At 47.0% G+C, this 27,979-nt stretch overlaps 1 protein-coding gene across 1 annotated transcript; it reads left to right on the top strand.

Moving 5' to 3' along the window:
• The first annotated feature begins 701 nt into the window (after window positions 1–701).
• Window positions 702–27,979, top strand: LOC115774732 (sodium/hydrogen exchanger 5-like). Its single transcript, XM_030722129.1, is given in 19 exon segments — window positions 702–1,056; window positions 9,900–10,202; window positions 11,861–12,024; window positions 14,193–14,271; window positions 14,347–14,524; window positions 15,042–15,262; window positions 15,680–15,882; window positions 17,926–18,015; window positions 18,328–18,398; window positions 18,493–18,619; window positions 23,922–24,013; window positions 24,292–24,418; window positions 24,648–24,707; window positions 24,709–24,798; window positions 26,455–26,524; window positions 26,782–26,859; window positions 26,862–26,904; window positions 27,347–27,863; window positions 27,866–27,979. Coding segments are annotated over 19 exon segments (2,982 nt in total).

Genomic DNA, 27,979 nt, shown 5'->3' with positions numbered 1-27,979 from the left:
TCAGAGGCAACCATCCTCCATATACAGTCTGTTTGAGGCCCATCAGGTGTCGCTCTGTGGCGCGTTCGTGTGTGTGGATGAGAAGAGTCTCTGGAGCGTTTATTTTACGCTGAACCGTTTTACAAAATGTTTCCATCAGTTTGTATTCATCGAACAGTCTCTGGGGTAAAGTCCCACAGATGCAGGTTTTGGACCTTAATGAGACTGCGAGCCAGATGTTTCCTCACGTGTTTGTTTTGCAGTAATCAGATTTTAGGAGGGATGTTTGCAAAGTTCACACATATACACCGACACACGTAAAAACACATCAGGACCGGAAATGTTCTGTCACTCATCCTTCGGTCCTTTACGGTTATTTTTCTGATCTATCAGCTGTGCTTAAACCTGACGTCACACCGAGCAGTATCGATATGTGACGTCAGCGGTGATCAGCAGCGAGCAGCAGGTCAGCTGTGAGTCACTCAGGAGTGCTTCACCTGCAGCGTCTCCGTCTCTTTAAAGGGGGACGGGGCGGGTCATGTGCAGCTCCGGTGTCCCCTCCTCCGTGTCTTACCGGAGTCTGAGTGTGTGTGAGTGTGGGTGGGTGCGTGTGTTGTGTTGATGTTGTAAACCAGCTCCCGGCCTCGCTCTGCGTCCTCTCCGCGTCAAGGTGTGTATATAAAGACCAGGAGGATGTCAGCCCGCTGAGCTCCGGGGACAAGATGCTGCCGCTCGGTCTGATGCTGCTCCTGCTGACGGCCGCCGCCGCCGCCGACCCGGCCGGGACGGGCGCTCCGCCGCTCGGGGGGCCGGGGCTCGGCTTCTCTCCGGCGGTCCCCGCCTCTCCCTCCGCCCCGCCGCTCCTCCTCCTCCCGCAGCCCGGGGCGGAATACGGGGCGCCCGGTGTCGCCTTGGCCCGGTCCGCTGCCGAGGAGCCGGCCGGCACCGGAGAGGAGGAAGACGCAGGGGAGCATCATCACGGCGGCGGGTACCGGGTGGTCCAGTGGGAGTGGAGCTACGTCCAGACTCCGTACATCATCGCCATCTGGCTGCTGGTGGCCAGCGTGGCCAAGATCTGTAAGTGTGCCTCTGTGTGAGTGTGTGTGTCACAGCACCAGTACCCAGACTGGAACTTTACTGGTCTACCTGCTGAAGTTTAGAGTCAGAGTGACGGCTGCAGCCACGGCCGGACTCTCCTCCTGAGGGGACCCGGGCCCCAAACCAGACATGCCAGGCCATCGTGACTCTGAGGGTCAGGGTGGAGGGTTCAGTGAAGAGAGCAGCAAAAAGGATTTCTGTCCTTGTTGTTTGACTGTGAACTTGTTGAAAGTCTGAGTTTAAAAGAACAATAATTTCATTCTCTGACTGCAGGCTCGGGATCATCACCGACCTCACACCAAAATAAAAAGGAAGAACTGGCAGGAATTCAGATATTTCATGTGACCAGGCCATTTTAGCATTATGACCTGGTCATTTAAATAAGTCTCCTGTCTCAGCTTCTCAGGGGGGACTGTTGCCATCTTTTTGCTACAATAGTTAACATTTTGTATTTTTGTAATCAGATTTTTATGCTGTGGATTTGGAAATAATAATGGGAATTTTACATGATGAGGAAGAAAGTGACATGTTTGATTGTCAGTCAGTACATACTGAAAATATAACAACATTGATGTCATCTAACTGAAAATAATTAAGCTTTTTAAGATTTTGATTACACCTGGGGCTCTCATTTCCTCTTTATTAATCCATCGTTGAACCACTTTTATTTATTTATATAAAATAATATATAAAATAATAATTATTATATATATATATTTATAAATATTGTGTGTCTGTTGGACTGAATAGTCCAGACAGAAATGAGATAAATCTATAAAGCAGTTATCACAGCCATACAAACACATTTAGCTTCTTGTTGATGAGGTTAGACGATAAATGCAGCTCATAAAAGGAGCCAGATTAGAAAACTGAGTTCTGAAAAATTAAAAAAAGAAACAAAAACATATTTTTTTAGTGATTAATAAAAAAACTGCCAACATGAAAGCAGTGCGATCATTGTGTTGTTTTAGTAAATCAGGAAAAAAGACTCCACAACAATGAGTCATAGTAAATCTGTAATCATCCATTCATCAATTTAGGTTTTATATTTATACAAATTTAATCTTCAGGGAAGATTTGTGCAGATAAAGTTATGAAGATTTCACAAACTTTTGGTGGTGTTTGTTGGTCTCACATCTCTGTAAATGTTATTTTTTAATATTCTCACAGCAGTTTGTAACATCAGGACTTTGAAGTTCCTGATTAGTGTTTGTGATCAGTCCACATACTGACTCATCTCAGTGGAGTCATTGTCTCCAATAGGCTGCGATCGTCCCAGAAATGGCACCAGTTGTTAAATACTTCAATCAACAGGCCTGAGAACGTGTTTATTAATGTACTGGGATTACCTTAGTTATTGCTACATCAGTCCCAGTGCTCACCACCTCCCCTCCCAGATTAATACCTGAGATGTACCCTTAAGAGAACAGGAGAACACCAGAAATGAATAAAATAAATACACACAATGCAGGGCGTTTGGAAGGTCGAGCTGTTTAAACAAGCAGCATCTCATCAAGCGCTGATTTGTGTTCTTTACAGAGTGCAATAAATAAATAAGCGGATTGTGGTTTGCATATACCACACAGACTCCCACTGCTGCCTCAACACACTTCAAAGTGTTTCAAAGCCCAGATTAAAGAGAGTGCCTCTTTCTCCACAATAGAACAGTTTAGCTGGCAAGAATTAAACCTGTAGGACAAGTAGCTTACTGGCTGCTCAATACCAGCTGCCTCAGCACCTCGTTATCACCTCTTTTCAACTGGAAAAGGTCCCCCAGACAGGGAGCAGAGGGAAGTGAGTGTTTAGGGGTGTGATTCTTGATTTTTCAGGTGCAAAAGGCCATAGGTCCAGATCCCGGAGGAGACCCCATTTTGTTGCAAGTGGCTCTAGCTTGTAACAAAAGGAGGAGCCCCCACAGGTAGATTTGGAGGCTGGAGGGGCTGGCTGTGACATGAATCCATCACAGAGCACATTTTTTCTCAGTTTAATATTTTATTTGTATTATTAATTATTGTTAGAAATGACTCAGTTGGGTTAAAAAAAAGTTCACAACTTAGCCACTTTTTTGTAGCTCAGCTTTCTTGGTTGGCAGGCTGGTTCCTCCTCAGTGAGGCTGACCGGGAGACCTGAGAAAAGTTTTGTGCGATCACTTTGAGCTTCAGTGGCTCTTCAGGAAACATTTGTTTGTTTCTTTGACACAAAATACACAGTTAAATGAGAAAGAGATGGCTATGAAATAATTCAAACAGTAATAATAACAAATAAATAATAAACAAACAATAAACTTTATTTAGTATTAAAGTGTGAACAGAACATAGAAACCTTTGAATGTTGGTTCATGAAAGCTTCAGTGTTTGAGGATGTTTCAGAGCAGAACCAGACACACACACACACACACACACACACACACACACACACACACACACACACACACACTAAACTCTGCATTCACCTTAAAATGTAATGATTTCTTTCACACCCCCCAAACTGTGACTGTAGATTTAAGTGGAATCCCTGCTGACACACAGCATCAGTGATGCTGGTGAGTCCCTGTGCTGCAGGACAATAACATGCACATGCACATGCTGCATGCTGCGTACTAATGTGGTAATATTACTGACACACACACACACAGACTGTGGCTCTGTTCCAGCTGGCTGCTCTCATTCAGATGATTTAGAGGAGAATCAGCTGGTCTGGTGACCTCCTCCTCCTCCTCCTCCTCCTCCTCTCCTTCCTGTCATTAAACCTGAACAGACGCCTCTTGTTGCATTTCTGGTTTCTGTCCCTCTGAGGAGGTTCCCGGGTCACAGACTGCCACATGTGGGTTAATCCACCACTGAAGATCCCCTCAAACAAATGCACCCTTTCCTGCTTTCTTCTTTGCATCAAGAACTGAAGTGAGCAGCTAGTAAATGCTAAACATTTTACTGATAAAACAGGATATTTGTGAGGGTTTTTTTTTAGCTTCATATCATCAGAGGGAACCGGTGGTGGAGCAAAGTCTGTGTGCAGCTCTATTTTCCTCCATGGTCTCCAGAAATATTTAATATATTTTCCAGAAAATCATGAAAAGAAAATGTCAGTTATAGTTTTCACACCTTTCTTCCCCTTTTCTGTGTGCTTGTTTATCTGTTCTACTGTACCGGTTTCATCACAGCCTGTTTTTGCCCCCCTGAGGTCGAGTTTTTGGCAACGTTTTTCTGTCACTCCGTCTGTAAACTCGACTGATTCTGATCAAACTCTGTAGGCGTGTAGAGGTCAGAGGTCATGTTAACAATCCATGCAAATTTGCCGTACATCCACTGAGGTCTTTAAGGTCAACTTCATGAACTTAGACACTATGATTCTTACAGGTGTGGTGACAGCATGGAGAAATTACTGTATAAAGAATATCAGGACACATTTGACCTCTGACCTCACTTTTACGTTTCACATCTGCCCTTTTTTTCTTTATCTTTAAAGGAAGGCTCGTCAGGAGAACGAGCTGCTGAGTTAGAAATATACTGCAGTATAATATCATATAATAAGCTCAAGTTATTCATTTACAGATCAGTCCTGTTATCAATGACCTGCTCCACATGTTTGTGTAATCACAGTAAACCTGCTGCCCTGCTCTGATTTACTGCACTGCAAAAGTTGATTTAAAAAACTAATGAATACATATAAAATATGATGTTATTCCCTTACAGGGAAATGCTGCCCGGCGGGGAACATCTTGGGGACTATTTTCTACTGTGGATGAATCAGTGTTTGTTGCTCTGTTTTATGGCAGCAGGGCGGTGTGTGTAGCAGTGACTCAGTGTGTGTGTGTGTGCGCACTGATGAAGGGTCACTGATGAGTTTTGATTGTGTCACGGTGGAATCAGACGTCTCAGAGTCGCTGTTAGTCGTTATTGTCAGAGCTGCGTTTGTGGGGTATAAATGTTCATGTCTGGGCTTCATGCTGAGCAGCTAAATGTTCTCAGTGTTTCTGTCCTCGCTGTCCGTCTGGTGTGTAGGTGGCTCAGCTGTGTGTGTGTGTGTGTGTGTGTGTGTGTGTGTGTGTGTGTGTGTGTGTGTGTGTGTGTGTGTGTGTGCGTGTAGAAACCGTACAAAGCAAATAATAACATGCTTGTCTTGATAATAAGTACAAAAATCTGAATGTTCCAGATTTTATTTTAGAGTCTGAGACAGTGTCGCAGAAGCTCAGAGACCTGATCTCAGTGAAGCAGAGGATGATGGGAGTTCTCGTCTCTGTCTGCTGTGAGTCGGGCAGAAATCGTATTCATGGATGACGTTGAAAGTTTTATTCAGCCGATGCTGTGTGCCTCATGTGGAGGATTCGGCCGTGGGGATGACCCAGCGCTGTGACCCGGGGTCAGATCAGTGTCACTGAGAACATGGAGCGCTGTTAGAAGGATGCGGTCCCACCGATGGGAAAAATGAAAAGCACAGTTACACAGTTTAAAATGAGCGGCTGTTACTGGAAAAGTGAAGTCTGCAGAATATTCAGGAGACACGATGATGCAGTGGAAGGTTCTGGTCTCGGTTCTCCTCTTGAGCCGGGCCTTTCTCTGTGGAGTTTGTTTGTTCTCGTGTTCTACGTCTGTGTGGGTTTACTCCTGCAGTCCAAAGGTATGCTTGTTAGTTTACCTGGTGCCTGTGAATTAGTCGCATGCGTCGATGTGAGCGTCAGTGATTGTTTGTCTCTTGGTGTCCAGGGTGTAGCCTGCCTCTCATCCACCTCAGCACACCTGTGACTCTGGTTTGATTAAGTTGTTGTTTGTAGGCATTGTAATGCAGTTATTAAGATAAGATAAGATAGTGTTTATTTGTCACATGCACAGTTATACACAGTACAATGCACAGTGAAATGTATTTTGTACCTGCAACCATATATACACACACATATAAATAAGAAGAATAAAAATAAAAAAAAAGTAATTCACACTATACACTATATACTATACACACAGAATTATAGAATATTATAATATTTACATTGTGCAATAATGGTCCAGTTAGGGCTCAGAGTTGAGCAGACGGATGGCTTGTGGGTAAAAACTCTTCTTCAACCTTTCAGTCTTAGCCCTCAGGCAGCGGTAACGCCGGCCTGATGGGAGCAGGGAGAAGAGAGAGTGTCCGGGGTGGCTGGGCTGTTTTAGGATCTTCATGGCCCTCAGCCTGCACTGCTTGGTGTAAATGTCCTGCAGGTTGGGAAGGGTGGTTCTGATGGTCCGTTCAGCTGAACGAACCACCCTTTTTAGAGCCATGAAGTCCTGCTTGGTGCAGTTTCCCATCCAGGTGGTGATGCTCCCACGCATGATGCTCTCGATGGTGCAGGTGTAAAAGTTTCTGAGCACCTTGAGTGGGAGCTTGAAGTCTCTCAGCCGCCTGAGGAGGTAGAGACGCTGTCTGGCCTTCTTCACAGTGATGTTTATGTGATGAGTCCAGGACAGGTCCTGTGAGATGGTCACTCCCAGGTATTTGAAAGTGTCCACTCTTTCCACTTCAGCACCACTGATGACAAGTGGATGGTAGTCCCTCTGCTGCTTCCTGCTGAAGTCCACGATCAGTTCCTTTGTTTTGCTGACGTTGAGCAGGAGGTGGTTCTCCTGGCACCAGTTCTCCAGGTGGGAGACCTCTCTCCTGTAGGGTGTCTCCTCATTGTGAGAGATTAGTCCCACAACAGCAGTGTCGTCAGCAAACTTGATGATGACGTTGGACTCTGACGTGGCCTCGCAGTCATGGGTGTACAGTGAGTACAGCAGAGGGCTGAGCACACAGCCTTGGGGGGATCCGGTGTTGAGTGTGAGGGAGGATGAGGTGAGGTGACCCACTCGTACCACCTGTGGTCTGCTGGTCAGGAAGCTGTGAACCCACCTGCACAGGGATGGGCCCAGGCCCAGGTCCAGCAGCTTAGAGACCAGCCTGGAGGGAACTATGGTGTTGAATGCTGAGCTGTAATCTACAAACAGCACTCTCACATAGTTCCCCTTACCAGTGTCTATGTGTGAAAGGGTCTTGTGGAGGAGGAAGGATATGGCGTCATCTGTGGATCTGTCTGGCCAGTATGCAAACTGTAGTGGGTCGAGGGTGGTGGGCAGTGAGGAGGTGATGAATGTCTTGATGAGTCTCTCAAAACACTTCATCACCACAGAGGTGAGCGCTATGGGCCTGAAGTCATTGGGGCTGCTGGGGTGTGGTTTCTTTGGGACAGGGACTATGATGGACTTTTTAAAGCAGGTGGGAATCACACACAGTTTCAGTGAGAGGTTGAATATCAGTGTAAACACAGGTGCCAGCTGGTCAGCGCAGGTCTTAAGGACACGTCCACTAATACCGTCTGGTCCAGCCGCTTTCCTGGTGTTTACACGTCTAAACGTCCTCCTCACGTCGCGCTCCGTCACAGTGAGTGTCTCCGCCCCTCCGGCCGGGAGCGCAGCGGGCTGTCGGCTTCCCGACTCAAAGCGCGCAAAGAAGATGTTGAGTTCATCAGCCAGAGAAGCGTCGTCACTCACCGGGTGTGTGTGTGGTGCTTTGTAGTCCGTGATGGTGCGTAGTCCCTGCCACAGTCCCCTGGGGTCAGACTGTTGTAGTTGCTGTTCCAGTCTGCGGCCGTAGCGATGTTTAGCCTCTTTCACCGCTCTGCGGACGTTGTATGATGCAACCTTGTAGTCCTCCATGTTCCCAGAGGCGAGGCCGGAGTTGTAGGCAACGGTGCGGGACCTCAGGGCGTCGCGGACAGATTTATCCACCCACGGCTTCTGGTTGGGAAAAGTCCTGATGGTCCTCCTAAGTGAAGTGTCTTCAACAACTTTCCCAATAAATCCCACAACAGTTTCCGTAAACTCCTCGATGTCTCCGCCCGCGCTGCTGCGAAACATGTCCCAGTCGGTTGAATCCAACGCACCCTGCAGAGCGGCCTCTGTTTGATCAGCCCACCGTGTCACTTCTCTCACAGCAGGGGGTTCCTGCCTGAGCCGTTGTTTGTATTTCGGCATGAGAAGGACAGAGGTGTGGTCAGACTTCCCAAAAGGCGGAAGAGGCTTTGCTTTGTAGCCATCTTTGAATGCAGAGTAGCAGTGGTCTAGGGTCCTCTCTCCTCTGGTGGGGCAGTCGATGTGTTGAATCAACTCCGGTATCAGCTTTTTCAAGTTTGCACTGTTAAAGTCCCCGGCTACGATGTGAGCCGCATCACGGTGGTTAGCCTGATAGGTGGAAATAGCCTCATGTAGCTCGGATAGTGCAGTGTTTGTGTCCGCCTGAGGTGGAATATAGACGGCACTGAAGATGACCGAAGTAAACTCGCGGGGCAGGTAGTGGGGACGGCATTTCAGGGTTAGGAGCTCCAGGTTAGGTGAACATGATTGTTTCAGAGGGACAACATTCCTACTGTCACACCAGTTGTTATTAATCATTAGGCACACACCTCCTCCTCTTGATTTTCCAGACTCACTCGCTCTGTCCGTGCGATGAACACTGAAGAACTCCGACGGCTGTACGGCGTGGTCCGGTATGAGGGGAGTCAGCCATGTCTCCGTGAGACAGATGATGTTGCAGTCCCTTATGTCCCTCTGAAACTGTATCCTGGCCCTGAGTTCGTCCAGCTTGTTATCCAGTGACTGGACATTAGCCAACAGGATGCTCGGCAGTGGCGTTTGGTGCGCTCTGCGCCTCAGCCTCTCTCTTACGCCGGCTCTTTTCCCTCGGGGCCTTGTCCGTGACCTGGTCCGTCCTTTGTTTGAGCTGGCCCACTGGAAACGCAGTATCTCCTGAGGCCAAGTCGGGTCGGGAGAAAAAGGTGTCAGAATACAGCCAGAGTGCTGTATTCTGATATTAAAAAGAGTCTGTCTGTCATACGTGATATGACACAGAGCAGGCGGAATTATAAAGTCCAAAATTAGAGCTAAACCTAATATATACAAACAAAGCGTAGGAGCAGGTACGACGGCTGCTGACCTCACCGGCGCCATCTTGAATCACACACCTAATAATTAATGTTTGCAGCCTCACAGTTTGTCTCAGATGGGTTAATGTAACCATGCAGCAGCGGTTTTATAAAACTAAAAGATGAAGAATAAAGGATGAGTTATAGTTCTCCTTCATTCTCCTTCAGCTGATCAAATTATGGAGGTTCTAATGAGGAAATCAGGGGCTCCTGGGCAGGTTCCCAGTTTGCCTGGTTGGTTGCTCCAGTCGGTGCTCCAGCCCCGGCTGATGTAGCAGAGCCGTCTGATTGGTGTAAATGAATCATCATGGAAACAGACACACAGCGTATGTTTGTTCAGTCTTTGATGTTTTTTCTCCCTTTGTCCTGATTTATGAGGAGCATCACCAGCAGAGTGTGTGTGTGTGTGTGTGTGTGTGTGTGTGTGTGTGTGTGTGTGTGTGTGTGTGTGTGTGTGTGTGTGTGTGTGTGTGTGTGTGTTGTGACTCACCACAGACTTTGATGGATTCATAACTACATGTTCAGGGCTGTGCACAATGGTGCAACTGTTTTTGTTTTGTTTTTCATCAAACACAAAAATATCAACAATTCAGAGCAGATAATTCACTCTTCACATCTCTGCACGTACACAGTGTGTCTACGCCTGCGAGGTCTAAGATGAATGGTGAGTCAGGAGCTGCAGAGTCAGAGGTTTGCAGAGCAGGTGGAGACAAAGTAAAGCTGAAGTAGAAATTAGGAGGAGAGGGAAAAAAGAGGAGCTGCTGCAGGAAAAAGAAATGGAGAAGGTAATTTTAGACGAGCAGAATGAAACTTTAAAGAGATGGAGGAAAAAGACGTCACGCAGACCTTTTCATGCGTTGTTTTATAACTGGTGCATCTTGTCCTGCAGTGTTCCACTTCTCCCAGCGCTTCACCACCGTGGTCCCAGAGAGCTGCATGCTGATCCTGCTGGGTCTGGTCCTGGGCGGCATCGTTCTCATAGCCAATAAGAAGCAGCTGTACCAGCTAGAGCCCAGCCTCTTCTTCCTCTTCCTGCTGCCAACCATCGTGGGTGACGCCGGCTACTTCATGCCAGCCAGGCTCTTCTTCGACAACCTGGGAGCCATCCTGACGTACGCCGTGGTGGGGACGCTGTGGAACGCCTTCTGCACCGGGTTCTCTCTGTATGCTGCCAAACTGCTGGGGTTCATAGGTCAGTAACTGGAGGGTGGGAGGGGGGTCATAGGTCATAGGTGTGCATCTGCAGTTCTACACTGCCCCACGTCTGTGCAGAAGGAATTACAGTCTGCCCTCAATCCGTGCTATTCACAGCCATCAGGCTGTTGTTCTCTGGGTTTAACCTTTGAGGCTGCGCCTCTTTCCAGGAAACCAATAACTTGGAGTCATTTCTAAACAAATATGAACTAAATGTGCCAGAGAACAGCATTTAGTGTTCAGTAAGTGCAGAACACTAAAATAATGGTGCTCATTTCCAGTTCTTTATTTTACTCAATCAGAGTAGCTTTGCACAGTTCAAAGATCAGCACAAAGCTTGTTTATCTTATTATGGTCGGCCCTCCAATTCATCCTCTGTCTGAAACAAGCTGTGGGCCCTCCTCCTTTTTAACTCACTGACTTCATACAGACTGAAAAAAACCCTGAAACTGAAAACCTGAGAATTTTTCTATGGATGGGTAGATGTATGGGGGGATGGATGGATGGGTGGATGGGGGGATGGATGGGTGGATGGATGGTGGATGGATGGGTGGATGGATGGATGGGGATGGGATGGATGGATGGATGGATGGATGGTGGATGGGGGGATGGGGATGGAATGGATGGATGGATAGATGGATTGGGTGGATGGGGGGATGGATGGATGGGTGGATGGGTGGATGGCTGGGGGAGGATGGATGGTAGTGGATGGGTGGATGGGGCGGATGGATGGATGGGTGGATGGATGGATGGATGGATGGATGGGGGGATGGATGGATAGATGGATGGGTGGATGGGGGGATGGGGGGATGGTGGATGGGATGGGGGATGGATGGATGGGTGGATGGGTGGATGGATGGATGGGGGGATGGATGGATGGGTGAGGGTGGATGGGTGGATGGGTGGGTGGATGGATGGATGGATGGGTGGATGGGTGGATGGGATGGATGGATGGATGGGTGGTGGGTGGATGGGTGGATGGATGGATGGGAGGATGGGGGGATGATGGATGGGATGGGTGGATGGATGGATGGGGGATGGATGGATGGGGATGGGTGGATGGATGGATGGGGGGATGGTGTTGGTGGAGGGTGATGGATGGATGGATGGATGGGTGGTGGGTTGGGTGGATAGGTGGATGGATGGATGGATGGATGGGGGGATGGATGGATGGGTGGATGGGTGGATGGATGGATGGGGGGATGGATGGATGGGGGGATGGGTTAGTTGTACATATGCTGATCTCATAGGAAATTTTGGCCATGTTTAGTATGAGCATCTTCTGTTCTCCAGAGCACACCTCCATCTGCTCACTGCAGATCAGTGTCATCTGCAAACATCATAGTCTCCTGCCAGACTTCATCACATATCAATATCTTTGATATTTCATGGCCTCATAATTCCCACCATGCAGCACATGTATGACCTGACCGCTGGTCCCTTTGAATGTAGTCTAGTGAAGGATTTATGGGTAATTAGTGCGTATAAAGTACTGCGAGTACACTGAGAAACACTGAAGAATCTCCTGATGCTGATGATAAAACTGGAAACTTAAAACTGGAAAGTTCCTGTTAATGGTGTGATGTCCTGATAACAAAACTCTCTTCACATTTGCTGTGTGTTTACATGTGTGTGTGTGTGTGGGTGTGCGTGCAGACGAGCGTGTGCAGGCTGGACTGTTGGACTTCCTGTTGTTCGGCGCCTTGATCTCAGCCGTCGACCCCGTGGCGGTGCTGGCCGTGTTCGAGGAGGTTCACGTCAATGAAACACTCTTCATCATCGTGTTTGGAGAGTCACTGGTCAACGACGCCGTCACCGTGGTGAGAAACACACAGTCAGACTCTGTGAGGCCGTCGGACTGCATCCTTTACACCCCTCAGCTCGCTCGACCGGTCTGATTTAAAACCAAAAATCATCAGAAAGGCGACAATTCTGCCTCCACAAGGGATGGGGGAAGGGACAGGCCACACACACACACCACACACAGACACACACACAGACACACACAGACCCACACAGACACACACACACACACAGACACACACACACACACACCACACACAGACACACACACACCACACACACCACACACAGACACACACACCACACACAGACACACACAGACACACACACCACACACAGACACACGCACACACACCACACACAGACACACACACCACACACAGACACACACAGACACACACAGACACACCTACACACATACACACAGACACACACACACACACATTAAACACACACCTTAAATTTGAAGCTGACACTTTGTGTCCAGTGTGGCAAACAGATGCACGTCCCCACGATGTGAGGAAAACCAGTACACAGAAACACAACACTTACATGTAAAGGCAGAAACACACTGTGTGTGAACACACACACTCACACATGCCTCATCATGTCAGGCGTGTTGCTGTAGCAACAGAGCAGCTTACGAGGTCAATAATGACTAGGACACAAGGACACACTGTGGGCTGTGCTTGTGCGAACACTTCATACCCACTTGTTGCATTTGTAGTACTAAGTGTTGTAGCAATGAAAGGCTGAGTATCAGTGCCAGCAGGTCCAGTGATGATGATGATGATGCTTCATGAGAGGCAGATGAATGACATGAGTCTGAGCAGCAGAGCTGCGTGATGAACGCAGACCACAGTCAGAAGAGCAGAACCGCCACATTTTCTCACATTTACTGTTTGAGAAAGCTGAGATTAATCAGTTGTGAGGAGATTAACACTGCGACTGTCTAATCCTCAGCAGCACTCAGAATATGAGCTAATCCCACAGAGAAATGGAAAAAAACCAAAGTGTGGGAGAGCTGCAGTCATGACCTGCAAGTCCAGGAAGGAGGAAGGAGTTCATTTTCTCAGGCTCGGAGAGCACTAATGCTTCTCAGTCAGTTTATCATCACAGTTCAGGCTCGGCCGAGCGCTGCGTGCTTCCCAGAGGCCGAATGCTGTAATTTAATGTTGTCACGCAGCACACTAAGGTCCTGTAAACAGTAGGAATGCCTGGAATTCCTGCTGTGAAATGATTATTTGTGAGCATGGAGCGGAGATTCGTATGGCGTGAATCAGCTTAGAGAGGACGGGGGGGTTCCCACTGTGAGAGCATAAAAAGAGAGCACTGAAGGGGGCTGATATCCAGCTGGTTATCACCACGGTTATGTTAAAAATTCAGCAGTTTGGTGATTGGCAGCGTGAGAGCTGACCGACACCTCGCAGCCCCTACATGAGACTGTGACATCACATGTTCATCTAATTCATGCTGAGTAGAAAACAAATAAAATCTTAGGACCAAAACTGAAGCACAGACTTCTCCTTATTTCAAAGGGTCACCACAGAAAATAAATCTTCATATTTGATTTGGAACAGATTCATACACAGAAACTTCCCACAGGACTGACCCCCTCCTGGTCTCAGGGGTCAGAAATCTACTGCATGTAAGGCAAATGTGTAAACCGCTGCACCACTGAGCCATGAATTACATCAAAAATGCTCCAGCAGCACAGAAATGGTGCTGAGGTCCAGCTGAGTGACTTCATGTAGCTGCTGGCTGCAGCTGCCACGGCCCTGTCCTTAAAGCTCGTATGGATTTATAGAGCACAAAACAAAAAGGTAGAAATCGAAGCAGAAACATGCTGATTTCAGGAGTCCGACTCACCTTTGGAGGCAGCCTCAAGTGGCCACTTAAGGAACTACAGCTGTTTAGCACCTCACAATGAGTTCATTTATCAGCCCCAGGGCTGAGGTCTCTGTAGTGTCTGTGAGCACTCCTGATCAACATAACAAAAAAGAATGAGGCACCATCTGGTGGCTCTGTTAAGGAACTGCACTTTACAAGAACCAAGAGGAATCACAAAATTATCAGAACATTAAAAAGACCCAACCATCAGTGGGTTCGGCCCAAGCCTAGAAAACACTTTCCTGCACACTGGTGATCAGACCACTTCCAAACTGCACCTTTCTGTGCTCTGCAGGTTTTATATAAAGTCTACATTTCCTTTGTGGAAGTGGGAGCAGAGAACGTGCTGACAGCAGATTACTTCAAAGGAGTCGGTGAGTCCACAGAGAGCAGAGTTTGATATGAAACTCACTGCTGTGACTTACCCTCCTCCTCCTCCTCCTCTGCAGCGTCCTTCCTCATCGTCAGTATCGGGGGGACCATGGTGGGTCTGATCTTTGCCGTCATTCTGGGCTTCATCACTCGCTTCACCAAGAAAGTCCGGATCATCGAGCCGCTCCTCGTCTTCCTGCTGGTCTACTTGGCCTACCTGACCGCCGAGCTCTTCTCCCTGTCCGCCATCCTGTCGTAAGTCCGTCCACTATCATTAGTTCAATCGGTAAATAAAAGATGGAGGAGTTTCTGCTTCTGAGGCGCGACCTGAGCAGAGAAGTGTCATAAACCTGCATTTTCTCTGATCGTCAGCCGGGGGCGACTCCTCTGGTTGCAGAAAATCTGATTGTATAGAAGTGTGTAAGAAAATGAGCCTCCGGCTCACCTGACCTCAGTAAACACTGTCCTGATACGTTTTTGGTCTCAGTCTCTGGTTTTAAATCTTACTGAACACAATAGACTCCAATAGAGTCAACAAGATAACATTAGATGAGCTGTCAAGGTGCTACTGCACCATTTCTGCACAAGCGTTGTCAGACTGAGTGACTGAGCGGGCACTCCTATACAAGCATGCAGCATCCACCCTGAGTCCACACACCGATGGGTGATGACAGGCTGGCTGCATCCATCTTTTATATAGTCTGGTTTGAACTTTTAGAGCGTGACCTCTGACACCGTGATAACATGTCTGTCTCTTTTCATCACGTCTCAGCATGACCTTCTGTGGCATCGGAGCCAACAAATACGTAGAGGCCAACATTTCCCAGAAGTCTCGAACCACAGTGAAGTACACGATGAAGACTCTGGCCAGCATCGCCGAGACCATAATCTTCATCTTCCTGGGCATCTCAGCCGTGGACAAGTCAAAGTGGGCCTGGGACACGGGCCTGGTGTCCTGCACCCTCGTCTTCATCTTCATTTTCAGAGCTGTCGGTCAGTTACCCCCCCACCCTTTCTGAAAGAGTTCAGCATCTAACTGGGGTGTGTTTCAGAGATCGAGGCTTCCTCAAGAAGCAGAAATAATGAAACATCTGCTCGATGCTCACTGGCAGAATAAAACTGCTTTGTCTTTTTCTGTGTGAGCTTCATTCAGTGACATTTAACATGGCTGATCTTTAACTGAGCACGCTCAAATGTCACGCTCATATCAGATGGAGGAAAATCTCCCTTTTAACCTTTAAGCCTTTTCTCCTCCACCTGCTCCACCTCTCCCTGCTGATACGTGAACTTCAAAGCTTCAAAGAGGATGCACAGAATTTTAATCATGTCCAGAAAATATGTCCAAACCGCCTTCAGCTTCACCCTGAAACAGAAAATCTGATGACGTACAAACTCTCACTCCTCCTGCAGGTGTGATTGGTCAGACCTGGGTCCTGAACCGCTTCCGTCTCGTCCCATTGGAGAAGATCGACCAGGGGGTGATGTCGTATGGCGGTCTCCGGGGGGCGGTGGCGTTTGCCCTTGTGGTGCTGCTAGATGGCGAGCAAGTCAAAGCCAAGGATTACTTCGTCGCAACGACGATCGTGGTCGTCTTCTTCACCGTCATGTTCCAGGTAGCTGAGGCGCCGCTCTGCACGTTCCTCGAAATCCAACCAAACGAATCAAAGGGGTCAGGTGACAGACGGACTCACACTGTGGTTACACGATTCACATACAAAAAGAGGAGTAACCAGGGGCGTGGCCAAAGGGAGACCCGAGGCGGCACTGCTCCCCTCATGTTCATGATGGTTAAGTTCACAACAGAATCATTAGCGCTCTCCAATTTCAACCTATTTTCAACATACATCACCTTCACTGCACCTTCTCATCACCCCTCCATCCCTACACCTCCACCTTTAGACATTCGACACCCCCCGGACCCCATTCATGTAGTCTGAGCTGTGGCAGGAAACGAGGAAATCCTGTCATACCAAGATTGTTACACAGAAACACGGGAGTCAAAAATCATTAGTTAACTAAGATGAAATAATAGAGATGTAAATATAAAAAAAAAGGCATAAACACGTGAACAAATAATGAAATGAAAACATGTCAGTAAAGGAAGATCTTGAGTTTGGCTTAAAAAATCTGACCAGCCTCAGCAGCACTCAGGTCATCAGGTAGTTTCATAAACGTGGAGCACTTAAAGATGCTTCTCCGTGAGTTTTAGTTCTAATTTTAGGCACATTTAAATGACCTGAGGGCTTCTAGTGTTAAAGTTAGAAAGGCCTTAAACCACTGAGAGTCTCAAACACCAGTAAAAGGATCTTAAAATCCACTCTGAAGCAGACTTGGAGCCAGTGCTGAGACCTTAGAATTGGTGTAACGTGAGCTTGTTTTCTGGTAATACTAATACTCATCAGCAGACGTGCAGCTGAGTTCAGGAGCATCAGGAGACACAGCAACATAAAGCTGTGTATCATCAGCATATGAAAGTATGAGTGATCCACAGTATCACTGCGGTTCCAAGTGAATCAGGAGGAAACAGAAGGTAAGGAGGACTCGGTGATACATCTTGTTTCTACATTAATTTTTTGTGAAATGCTGTTTTTTTACCCTAGAGAAGGACAGGTAACAACAGCAGGTGTAACCATCCCTGTTCTGAGGTTCCTTCATCCACAGACAGTTTTCTTTCTACTGCTCTCGGTGCGGTTCTGCACAGCATGCAGCCAGGTTGTCCTTGATACCAAAAAGCAGAAAGTCGGGTCATTGCTCTCCAGTGAACATGACCGTTTAAGGCCTTCCCATGATAGCTGTAACTCAGCAGACAGAGTCCGCTCCAAACAGTCAGGATGAGGATCCAGCATGGACCGCATCAGGATGTTAGGAGGACTGACAGGTCCTTCTTTCCCTCTTCTCAACCCTCGTGGGCAATGCACACATGCACGTCCTTCATATCATATTAATTTAGGTAAAATAAGCACATCCAGCTTATCTATGTTAAAAACATCAGAAGCAGCCCAGTGAATTAGAGTGTTTAAAAAGTGCAAAGCCACAATAAATCTAAAGACTGCTCATGAGTTCGTGTTCAGGCTGAAGGACCTTTGATTTCTTCTCTCCCATCATGAATCACAGACCTCAGCAGATGGTCGTGGCTCCAAAAAAGTCTTCTGTTACTGAGTTATTGCCTCAATGAAACAGATGATGGCTTATCATTTGGATAATAACATAAACTGGATTATGATGATATCATCTCTTAAGGTTTATGGGCTGTTTCACAGATTCATTAGACAAACAGCAAAAGCAAAACGTTCAGACTGAGACTTCTTCAGAGGGAGCTGCAGCAGAGACATGAGGCAAAGATATGATGCAGTGCTTTTGGTTTTGGGAGGTTTTAATGTTGAGGGATCAATGTTGATACTCTTCTGCATCAAGACTGGAGTTAAAGCAGTGCCAGAAACCAATATTATTACTGTTATTATAATACTGCTGCAGCAGGTTCATGAATATGTAGAAAACATTCACTGGTGCCTTCAAACGTTTACACAGCAAAGATAAATGTCTGTGTCTGTTTTTGATGGTTTGGTCTCACTGTGATAGTTTAGCTTAGACTGCAGAGGGCAGCTGTCCACATACTTCTGACCAGAACCTCTCTGAGGCTCTTCTGTTCCCATCAGGGTCTGACCATCAAACCGCTGGTGAAGTGGCTCAAAGTTCCTCGTGCCACCAACAGGAAGCCCACCATCAACGAGGAGATCCACGAGAGGGTGACACTTCCTCCTCCTCCTTCTTTTTCTTCTTCTTCTTCCCTTTCTCCTCCTCCTCCTTCATCTTCTTCTTCTTCTTCCCTTCTCCTCCTACTTCTTCCCTTCCTCCTCCTCCTCCTTCTCCTTCTTCCCTTCCTCCTCCTCCTCCTCCTCCTCCTCCTCCTCCTCCTCCTCCTTCTTCTTCCCTTCCTCGTCCTAGTTTTTCTTCTTCCCTTCCTCCTCCTCCTTCTCCTTCTTCCCTTCCTCCTCCTCCTCCTCCTCCTCCTCCTCCTTCTTCTTCTTCTTGTTAACCATTCTCACTGATGTCTCCAGGCTTTCGACCACATCCTGACTGCGGTGGAGGACATTGCAGGGCTGCAGGGATATCACCACTGGAGAGACAAGTGAGTTCCCCCGACATCACTGTATCATTATAGCAGCATCAGAACGAGCTCCAGAGTCACAGTGTTTGACATGTTTCTCTCTGTCTGAGCTCAGGTGGGAACAGTTTGACAAGAACTACCTGAGTAAGCTGCTGCTGAGGAAGTCTGTCTACAGGAAGAGCGAACTGTGGGAGGCTTATCAGAAGATCAACATCAGGGACGCCATCAGCGTCATCGACCAGGTAGGAAACAAACATCTAATTATTCGTATCATTAACTGCAAAGAATGAAATCTGTGAGCGAGTCCTTAACCTGAGTCAGAATGACAGGAATTCTGTTGAGCTGCTGTTCATTAATCATAGTTTTAACTAGAAGCACTCAGAGAGCGCAAACCTCCACCAAGGCCACAGGGTCACTGATGCTGTAATACGTGTATCTAATCTGGATCCAGATCGTGATCCGGATCACTGCCAAAATTTAATCACTTCTTCCTCTTGTCATTTACAACCACTCCACCAAATTGCACCAAAATCCATTCATAACTTTTGGAGTAATCCTGCTGACAATCAAACAAACCAACACGACCGAAAACATAACCTCCTTGGTGGAGGTAACAATGAACAGCAGCAAGTAAAAGTCCTTGAAACTCAATTTTGGTTTTTGTGTTTAATTTCTGGGCAAAACAAGACATCTGAATATGAGAAGAAGACTGTATGGGGCCTGTAAATGTATATAAGGTGTAATCTGTCTGCACTGACAGTGACTTGCACATTTCATGGACTGAGTGACGACATCCTGGCTGTGAGTTACTGTAAAAGCCACCAGGTGGAGCCTGTGGGCTGCAGTTTGGTGGAGGCTCTGTGTGAAGCTGAGAGACAACAGAGCAGAAACATTTAACGTAGGATCATTCATACAACTCTGGGTGCTTTTACTTTGACAGGCTGCAGCTTTGTAAGAAACCTTGGATAAAACAGGTGATTCAGAGCTGTTTGTATGTTTGTCTCGTCATGTGCACATCATTTTCTCCAATTTTCACCCGATTCTAGTCTTTGTTTTAAAGGTACAGTCAGCATTTTTTTTCAGGTTATTTAATAGAAGAAAAGAATATTGTCCTCATAAATATACAGAGATTTGTGTGTAATTACATCTTCCAACAAACTGATGCCTTCTCATAAACTCATAAACATAAAAACATAAACATAAAAATACATTGGAGCGGCTGCTGCTGCGTGGAAGCCACCATGTTGAATACAGTGGGTGAGATGGATGTCGTCGTGCCGCCTCATCACATTTTATATACATGGCCTTATAGGTTACTATTGATGATAAGATCACAAACTATATGTGACCAGTTAACATTTGTACAGATAGAATTTCATCATCTTATGTCTTTCTCCTACTCCACCACTCCTCTCTCCTCCTTCATCTCCACCTCACCCTCTTCCTCCTCACCTCCAGCTTCATCTCCTGAACTGAAGTCAGGGCTCTAACACCCTAAAAGCTGCATAAACATGCTTATTTATTCCCAATACTGCTGCAATTACTTACTGTCAACAGATCAGACATGCAGGGCTGGACTGGGGCAAAAAATCAGCCCTGGCATTTTTGGCTTAGACCGGCCCACAACTATGTCTTAGAAGCATTTCACACTGTCTTTCTCTTATTCAATGTGGGCACTTTTGCTAATAATACTTTTATACTTTTTTTAACACTTTGTTTAGTAATGCTTAAATTGCAAAGCTTCTACTTATTTAGCTTTTTTTTTTTAAATCTGTTATTTTGATTTTAGTGCTTTTTAAAACATGTTTAAGCAGCATAGAGGCTACAAATTCAAACTACTGTGCAGCCTTTAACACACCTTTAACCTAATTATCTAAAATGCTATGGTGTAGCCTAAAATGGACACTTGCTGCTGATCCAACACTTCTCGGCCTTGACCGTTTGCTATTTTATCAGATTAAGGTGCCACGGCTGCCAGATGTTAGGAAGTATGCAAATACCAATAAATATTGATACTAATCAATGCCATTGCTCATCATTCTCATGTAACAGAGCCTAATGTTACCTCCATCACCTCAAAGTCCCTGTATTATCCTACTGTTACTACCTTCGTATGTGCTACACTTTCCTGCTCACTCTGTCCCTCGGTTTCCAAAGCCTGCATCTCTGGCTGCTCCTCTCCCTGCTGCTGCTGTCTTCACCTACAGCAGAGGGGCCCAAGCCTTGAAGGGGCCCTAAGCAAGATTTGATTTGGGGCCCCTTCATACCACTTCATTGTCCCCTGAACGTAACCGTTATTAATGCTGGAGGGTTAAAGTGGATTATTAATTTTTTTAGGATGCATTACTGTTTCAGCCTTTTCAATTCAATTTTATTTATACAGCACCAGCTCACAACAAACAGTCACATCAAGGCACTTTGTACTGTAAAGTAAAGACCCTACAATAATTACAGAGAAAACCCAACAGTCATCCTAATCTTAAAAATAGAGAGGGTGTCTGTCTCCTGAATCCAAGCTGGGAGCTGGTTCCACAGAAGAGGGGCCTGAAAGCTGAAGGCTCTGCCTCCCATTCTACTCTTAAGTATCCGAGGAACCACAAGTAAGCCAGCAGTCTGAGAGAGAAGTGCTCTGTTGGGGTGATATGGTACTATGAGCCAATGAAGAGAAGCCAGTAGAAATCTGCTCTCTCTTTCTAGTCCCTGTCAGTACTCTAGCTGCAGCATTTTGGATCAGCTGAAGGCTTTTCAGGGAGCTTTTAGGACAGCCTGATAATAATGAATTACAATAGTCCAGCCTAGAAGTAATAAATGCATGAATTAGCTTTTCAGTATCACTCTGACACAGAAATATTAGAGCGTAGCCTACTACATTAAATTACTGTTGTTACAAGTGTACAAATCTGGGCAGTTAGAATAGTCTCTTCTTTCTTTTAGGAAATTGGCATTTGTAAAAAATTAAAACAAACCAAAAAAGTTTCATGACAAATGTGGATGAGCTTGGGGGCCCCCTGGTGGTCAATGGCATATGTCGCCCATGCCTCTGGCCCGCTCTGCCTACAGCTGCTGTTGCTGGAGCATTGCTGTTACAGAGGACGTGGAGGCTACAGCAGCGAACATGTCTGTGGTCTTTGCACATTTTGTAACATTTTAACCGCTTCGGTTTCTCCATGTTCCCTCTCCTTTAACACAGGCGCTCAACACTGAAACTACTAGCGGGAGTTACAGGGAACCACGCAGCGAAAGGGTGGGGCCGCTTTCATCCTATATGCTGATTGGTTCCATCCACTGTCTATACTGAAGATGGGCCAATGGGCCGCCCCCTCTAAATTGTGGGCCGGTCTCTTAGAAAAAAAAAAAGAAGTGAAGAAAATAAAATCCAACAGCATCGGCCCCTGAGGACTGTCGGCCCACGGGCAAATGCCCGGTACTCCCGATTACCAGTCCAGCCCTGCAGACATGTGACCCTCTCATTTCCGGACAGCTGACAAGACCTGGCTGAACAACAGCAGCTGATTATAAGCTAATGTTGGCACTATGTTAATGTTAGCATAATGTTTTTCAGACCCTTCAAAGTGTCTGAAAAATCACACTTTCCCTCTGAGAAACATCCCCACATCATATGAGAGTTTATTCTGTGTCCAAGTCCAGCAATGTTAGATCCACCTCAAAGAGTTTCACTAATACCAGCTAACAGCAGCTAACAGAGGCTGACAGCAGCTAACAGAGGCTAACAGCAGCTAACAGAGGCTGACAGCAGCTAACAGAGGCTGACAGCAGCTAACAGAGGCTGACAGCAGCTAACAGAGGCTAACAGCAGCTAGATCAGATATTCTGTGAAGGTTAGGGTCATCACCAATAATGAGTTACACCTTACAGGGTTAAACTCACATACTCAGCCACGTCAGTGTCGTCTGACATTCACTCTGGTTATTTCTGTAACACTTAGAAAGCTAACTTTTCTATTTAGTTTTATTTTATTCTGGTATTTTATTCTACTGAGTCATTTTAGAGCAGCCAGACTGAAAGGGAAGGTTTACAGGATGGTGGTGAGACCTGCTGTGATGGATGGTTTGGAGACGGTGGCTCTGACACAAGGACAGGAAGCAAAGCTGGAGATGTTAATATTTTTACTGGGAGTGAGCAGGATGGACAGGATTAGAAATGAGTCCATCTGAAGGACAGCTCAGGCTGAGCAGTTTGGAGACAAAGTCAGAGAGGCTGAGGTGGTTTGGACATGTGCAGAGGAGGGAGAGAGGATATACTGTACAAAAGATGGAGCTGCCGGGCAGGAGGAGAAGAGGAAGATGTCAGAGAAGATTTATGGATGAAGGAGGACATGCTAGAGTTGGTGTGACAGAGGAAGAACCTGGGATAGGGTGAGATGGAGGCAGATGATCTGCTGTGGAAGATACTTGTCTGCTTTGTTGCTTTATTCCCAAGTTTGAATGTTTTTAAATCTGTCTCAGCTTTCTCTGAGTCGACTTGTTGATGTTTCCTTTGACGAGTCTGAAATGAAACTTTGCTCCTCTGCAAAGTGAAACAGACCTCGCACGAGCTGAAAGCTTTAATAAATCACTGAAACACAGTGAGGGGCCTCCAGGCGAACGCTCAGTCCTCCCTCGAGGCCAACGTTAGAGTCAGAGCGGCGGTCAGTGTGATTTATCAGGAAAATCCTGAACAGATTTATGGGGGAACCAGGAAGGCTTCATGAAGCAGAACACAGCTTTATTATATGTATATCCATCTTTTTTCCATTGTATGTATGTTTTTGAGGAGCATAAAAAATACCCCCTCCAAAAAACCCAAAAAGTTTGTAATAAAAAAGATTCACAGCAGAACTGCTGTACGCAGAATTAAATAAAATCAATAACTTTATTGTTTTAATCTAATTTATTCACTTTCTGGCTAGAGGCTGATGTCAGTGACAGTCTGGCACATGTTCCTACATGAAACGTGTTTTCTTAGTAAACGGGTCGTGATTCTGGAAATAGATTTTAAGCGATGTTTTGAGCAGCATAAGGTGTTTCCCACAGCAGATAACTCATAATCTGAGTAACTCACACCAAAACAGCCTGGATGGATAACAGCAGTACAGGTGAGAGGGGTGGAGAGCTCCAGTTCGGTGATTAGCAAAGGTGAAGCCAGATGGCTACAGTTCTACCTGTCAGGACACCTGTCAGTCAAAGCGGCCACACCCCTAACTTCAGTATCCGGGTAGATAAGTTATTAAAAGAAAAAGAGTTGTTATGAAGCTGCAGAGTCTCTTTATTTCTGCTGTACAGACATTTTAACTGACTGCTGGAGCCTCTGCTGGACATCAGAGGAACTGCAGCTTTTGGCTCTTCAGCAAAGGCTTCATTTCATTTTCATCCTTTGAGGGGACCTCATGGTTGGAAGCACCAAAGAGTAACTTTATGGTTATACCAGCTGATTTATAGGCTGTTCACCTGCAGGAAGCCATGTTTTCACTGCTGACATTCATCTGTGTGTGTGTGTGTGTGTGTGTGTGTGTGTCTGTGTGTGTGTGTGTGTGTGTGTGTGCAGGGTGGGAACGTCCTGACCTCGGCCAGACTGTCTCTGCCCTCGATGGCCAGCAGAGCCTCGTTCCCTGAAGTCACCAACGTCACAAACTACCTGTGAGTCACATGACTGCAAAAACTGCCCAGACAGAAATAACAGGAAGTCTTCTGTCACCTGCTGGTGTTTGTTCTCACACAAAGACAAACAATTATTGGTCTTCTTTGAAGCTTCAGCCAAAAATCAGATCCCAAGTTAAAACCAATAAAAGTTTCAGGTTTCAGCCTCCGCAGCTCCAGTTAAACCAAAAAGTCTTAACTTTAAGATGTTTCAGACTGAAGAATGAAACTCTCTGCTCTGAATGACCTGAATGGATGCTGATGTTTGTCTGTTCCAGCCGGGAGAACGGCAGCGGTGTGTGTCTGGACCTCCAGGTGATCGATAACGTTCCTGGAGCCAAAGTGGAGGAGGACATGGAGACGCACCATGTCCTTGCTGGGAACCTGTACAAACCCAGGAGACGGGTCAGTGTGCTTAAAGCTCTGGACAGTGTGCTAGAGGGTACTCAAAGGGATTTTAAGATGTTTCAGGGTCTCTAAAGGGATCACTGAGAACTTTAAAGAGGCTGTAAAGCCAAAACAGCGAACACCAGAGCAGCAGGGGTCACTGGGATTAGCTGTTCCTGATGAAATGTGTTGGCGTGTCCGAGGCCGATCCTGATCTCTGACTGAGTCGTGGTGTGCTTGGTTTCAGTATCAGTCCCACTACAGTCGTCACTTCATGCCGCTGGGGGAGAAGGAGCGTCAGGACCGGGGAGGTGTTTCAGAGGAACATGAGGAGCCGCATGGAGACCTTCAAATCCACCCGATACAAACGGCACAAGAAGGAGCGCAGCCTGAAGAAGGTGAGACACGTTTATATAGAAATCACAGAAAAGGAGTGTCCTCCTCAGGGCTCAGCACTAGGTTTTTAACATACAGTTTTAGGCTGGTCCAGGGTTTAGTCTGCCCCACTTTCCATGTAAAGCAGGCTGGCTCTGATGCTGAAATCACGGCTCTGGGTATGGACTGGATTTGGGCTCATTTTCAGGGATGTTTTCAGTCAGTTTCCTGAGTGCAGACTGGCAGCATCAGCCTGCTGCTTCCTCTGTTTTTAAAGTGTTGCTCTGCTTGGATGTTTTCAGAATGATCAGACGCCTCCTGGTGGTGATGGAGAAAAATTGGAATATGTTTGCCTCGGTTTCATGTTCACAGTCAGACTATAAATGGACGTAGCCCCTTAACTGGCAAGGGCCCGGTGACGGGCCGTTTGTAGTCTCTTTTATATGGCAGGCTAGACCCTCCCATTTTTATTGACACGTCATTCGGCCAATCATGTAACTGGCTGCACCAAATCACCTGACAAAGCTACGTGACGCCCTCTGAGTATTATTGGCTCTGGGAAACCCATTTCTTAACATGATTGGCCGAATGAGGTGTCAGTCAAAAGGGGCGGGTCTAGCCTGCCATATAAATGCACTTCATTCGGCCCGCGGACCAGACGCAGCCGATTAATAGGCTATGAAATGGGTTGTTCAGAGCCAATAATAACCAGAGGGTGTTATGTAGTGTTTCAGGTGATTTTATTTGCTGCCAGTTAAGGGGTTAAATCAACATTTTATGGCTGAATGTTGTGTAGACAGTTTGATTGTGCGACCTCGTGTTGTGTGACGATAACTAATGTTGACTGAGCTGTGAGTGAGTCACTGAGCTGTGCGCAGATCTTCAGCAGCCTGATTTTGCTTTACTGTCATCAGGCTGGTTTTGGGATAAATGCTCATCATGCATCTTTTTTTTTTTTTTGCACAGTACAGGTTTCATTGTTCCAAATTCTACATTTTTATTGTGTGCATATCTGTAAGTTCAGGAAAGCAGTGATCGTTTGCAGCTCAGTCTCATAATGTGAGGGTGAGCTGGAAGGATCAGCGAGGGTTCACTGTTTGCTTTGTGTGGGTGAGGCTGATTATACAGATGTGATTATTCATTTAGTTACTGATGCACACAAACATGAAGCTGTGCTGACTGAAGGCGCAGTAAACTGAAGTCTACAGATGGAAAATTACCTGCTGATTTCTTTAAAAGAAAAGAAACATGTTCTGAAGCAAAGCAGGAGCTGTGTTCACAAAGGATCCTGTTCAACCACTAACAGCCTCTAAATGACACAGCGGCGTCCACAGATTGGACCCGCGGTGGATCGGTGTTTGGACGGGACCCACAATCTGTATTTTAGACTTCTGTAAACGTTTCATACACAGCTGAGCACGCCGGGACGGTGACGCAGAGACACAGTTCAAAGGTTTTAATCATGATTTCAGCACACACACACACACACACACACACACACACACACACTCCTGTTTGTCAAACAGCCCCCTGACTGTAACGTGAGCCCGTGAGGCAGCTGCTGGATTACAGTGTGGAAGCTTTGGCCGCGGTCTGTCATGAAGGACGGAGCGCTGCTGATTGAAGGCCGGCTGCTTCCCGCTGCGGCTGACTGAGTTTGTTCTCTCCTCTTTCAACAGCGGCGAGGATCCGACGTCAAGGAGGACGGCGGCGACAAACCCAGACGCAACGTCAGCTGGCAGGACAAAGGTAACGACGCTGAGAGAGCTGCAGCGGCCTCGGCGGGCCCTTTCCTCCTCCCGACACACCTACACCTGCGGTTTTTCTGAACAACCAATCAAAGATTCCTGTCATCATTTTACAGAAGATTTATTTATGGAATCCTTTTATTTAAAGGAGCCGTTCAGTATTTAATAAGGTCACATGATCAGATTGATCAGCCAGTGAGCTGCAGACTGAGCAGCTGATTCGCCCCCCCATCAGCAGCTGTGAATCTCTGTGTGCAGATCCGGTGGTTGTTCCCGTGGAGCCGGAGGAGGGCAAAGCCGAACATTCGGACCCAGAGAAAGACGAAGACGTTGGGATCACTTCGTGGCGAGGAAGGCTGATACGCCAAAGCAGCGACCCAATCAGGTAAAATGGACTCAACAGAAACATCTGGATATAAACGATGGTGTGTGATGTTATTGATCATAAGGCAAACACACTTTAAAGCATTTCTTCAGTTATTGTCTGTTTTCTTCTAAATTGACCATAATTTTCAAATAAGTGAGTTTTAGGGTCATAGGGTCAAAGACTTTAACACAGACTTCTTGTAGAAACCAGAGGAGTCCGCCCCTGCTGGCTGTTAGAAAGAATGCCGATTTAAAGCACTTCATCCTTGGACCCAGAGGCTATGACCAACTTTGATTTACAGTCTATGAGGTGAACCCTAAATTGAGCTCACATGAATTAAAAACAATGATGAGTAAACAAAGGAAAGCAGGAGGCCCTCCTTTTTCTTAAAGGTGTAGGAACCTTTGAGTCTTCCTGCATCTGCTGATCAGAACCTGTCCTGCTGTTGTCTCCTCTTTCAGTCCCAGCAACTCTGGAAGGGTGCCAGATTCCTCTGCTACCACCACCACCACCCGGACCCCCCTCACCACCACCTGCACCCCCTTCACCAACCAGGGAAGACAGTCATTTGCCGTGGAAGGGCAGTCTGGGCTCGCCTCCCCCCTGTGTGTCTTTGGAGGCCACAAAGATCATCCCAGTGGACCTCCAGCAGGCCTGGAATCAGAGCATCTCCTCTCTGGAGAGCATTTCTTCACCACCGGCCCCTGCCGAGCCCGTCCACCCACGGGTGAGCGCCCTCTCCAGACTGGGCGGACCCCGCCCGGCCTCCTACACACCACCTGGCAGTGCAGCAGGCAGCACATTCTCCATTGGAGCTCAGGTGTCGCAGGGCTCCTTCCTCTTCCCAGACAAGAAGAAAAAGAAGGAGAAGGAAGAGGAGGAGGAGGAGGAGGAGGAAGGGAGAGTGTCCCCAGAGATGCAGCCACTCATGTCTTCTCTGAAGCCTCCTGGTCCCTTGCCACCATCCTCCACCACCCGCCTGGTTCAGCCCCCAGCTCCGGGAGGAGGAGGCCCCCCTGCGTGTACCTGAGGAGCCTGGTGACAGCGCCCCCCCCTGAGCCTCACAGCCGAGGGCCCACCCAGCTGTAA

Source organism: Archocentrus centrarchus, chromosome 3, assembly GCF_007364275.1.
Source record: "Archocentrus centrarchus isolate MPI-CPG fArcCen1 chromosome 3, fArcCen1, whole genome shotgun sequence".
NCBI classification, from domain to species: domain Eukaryota; kingdom Metazoa; phylum Chordata; class Actinopteri; order Cichliformes; family Cichlidae; genus Archocentrus; species Archocentrus centrarchus.
Note: the sequence above shows the minus strand (reverse complement) of the source record. Positions and strands in the feature narration are given on the sequence as shown.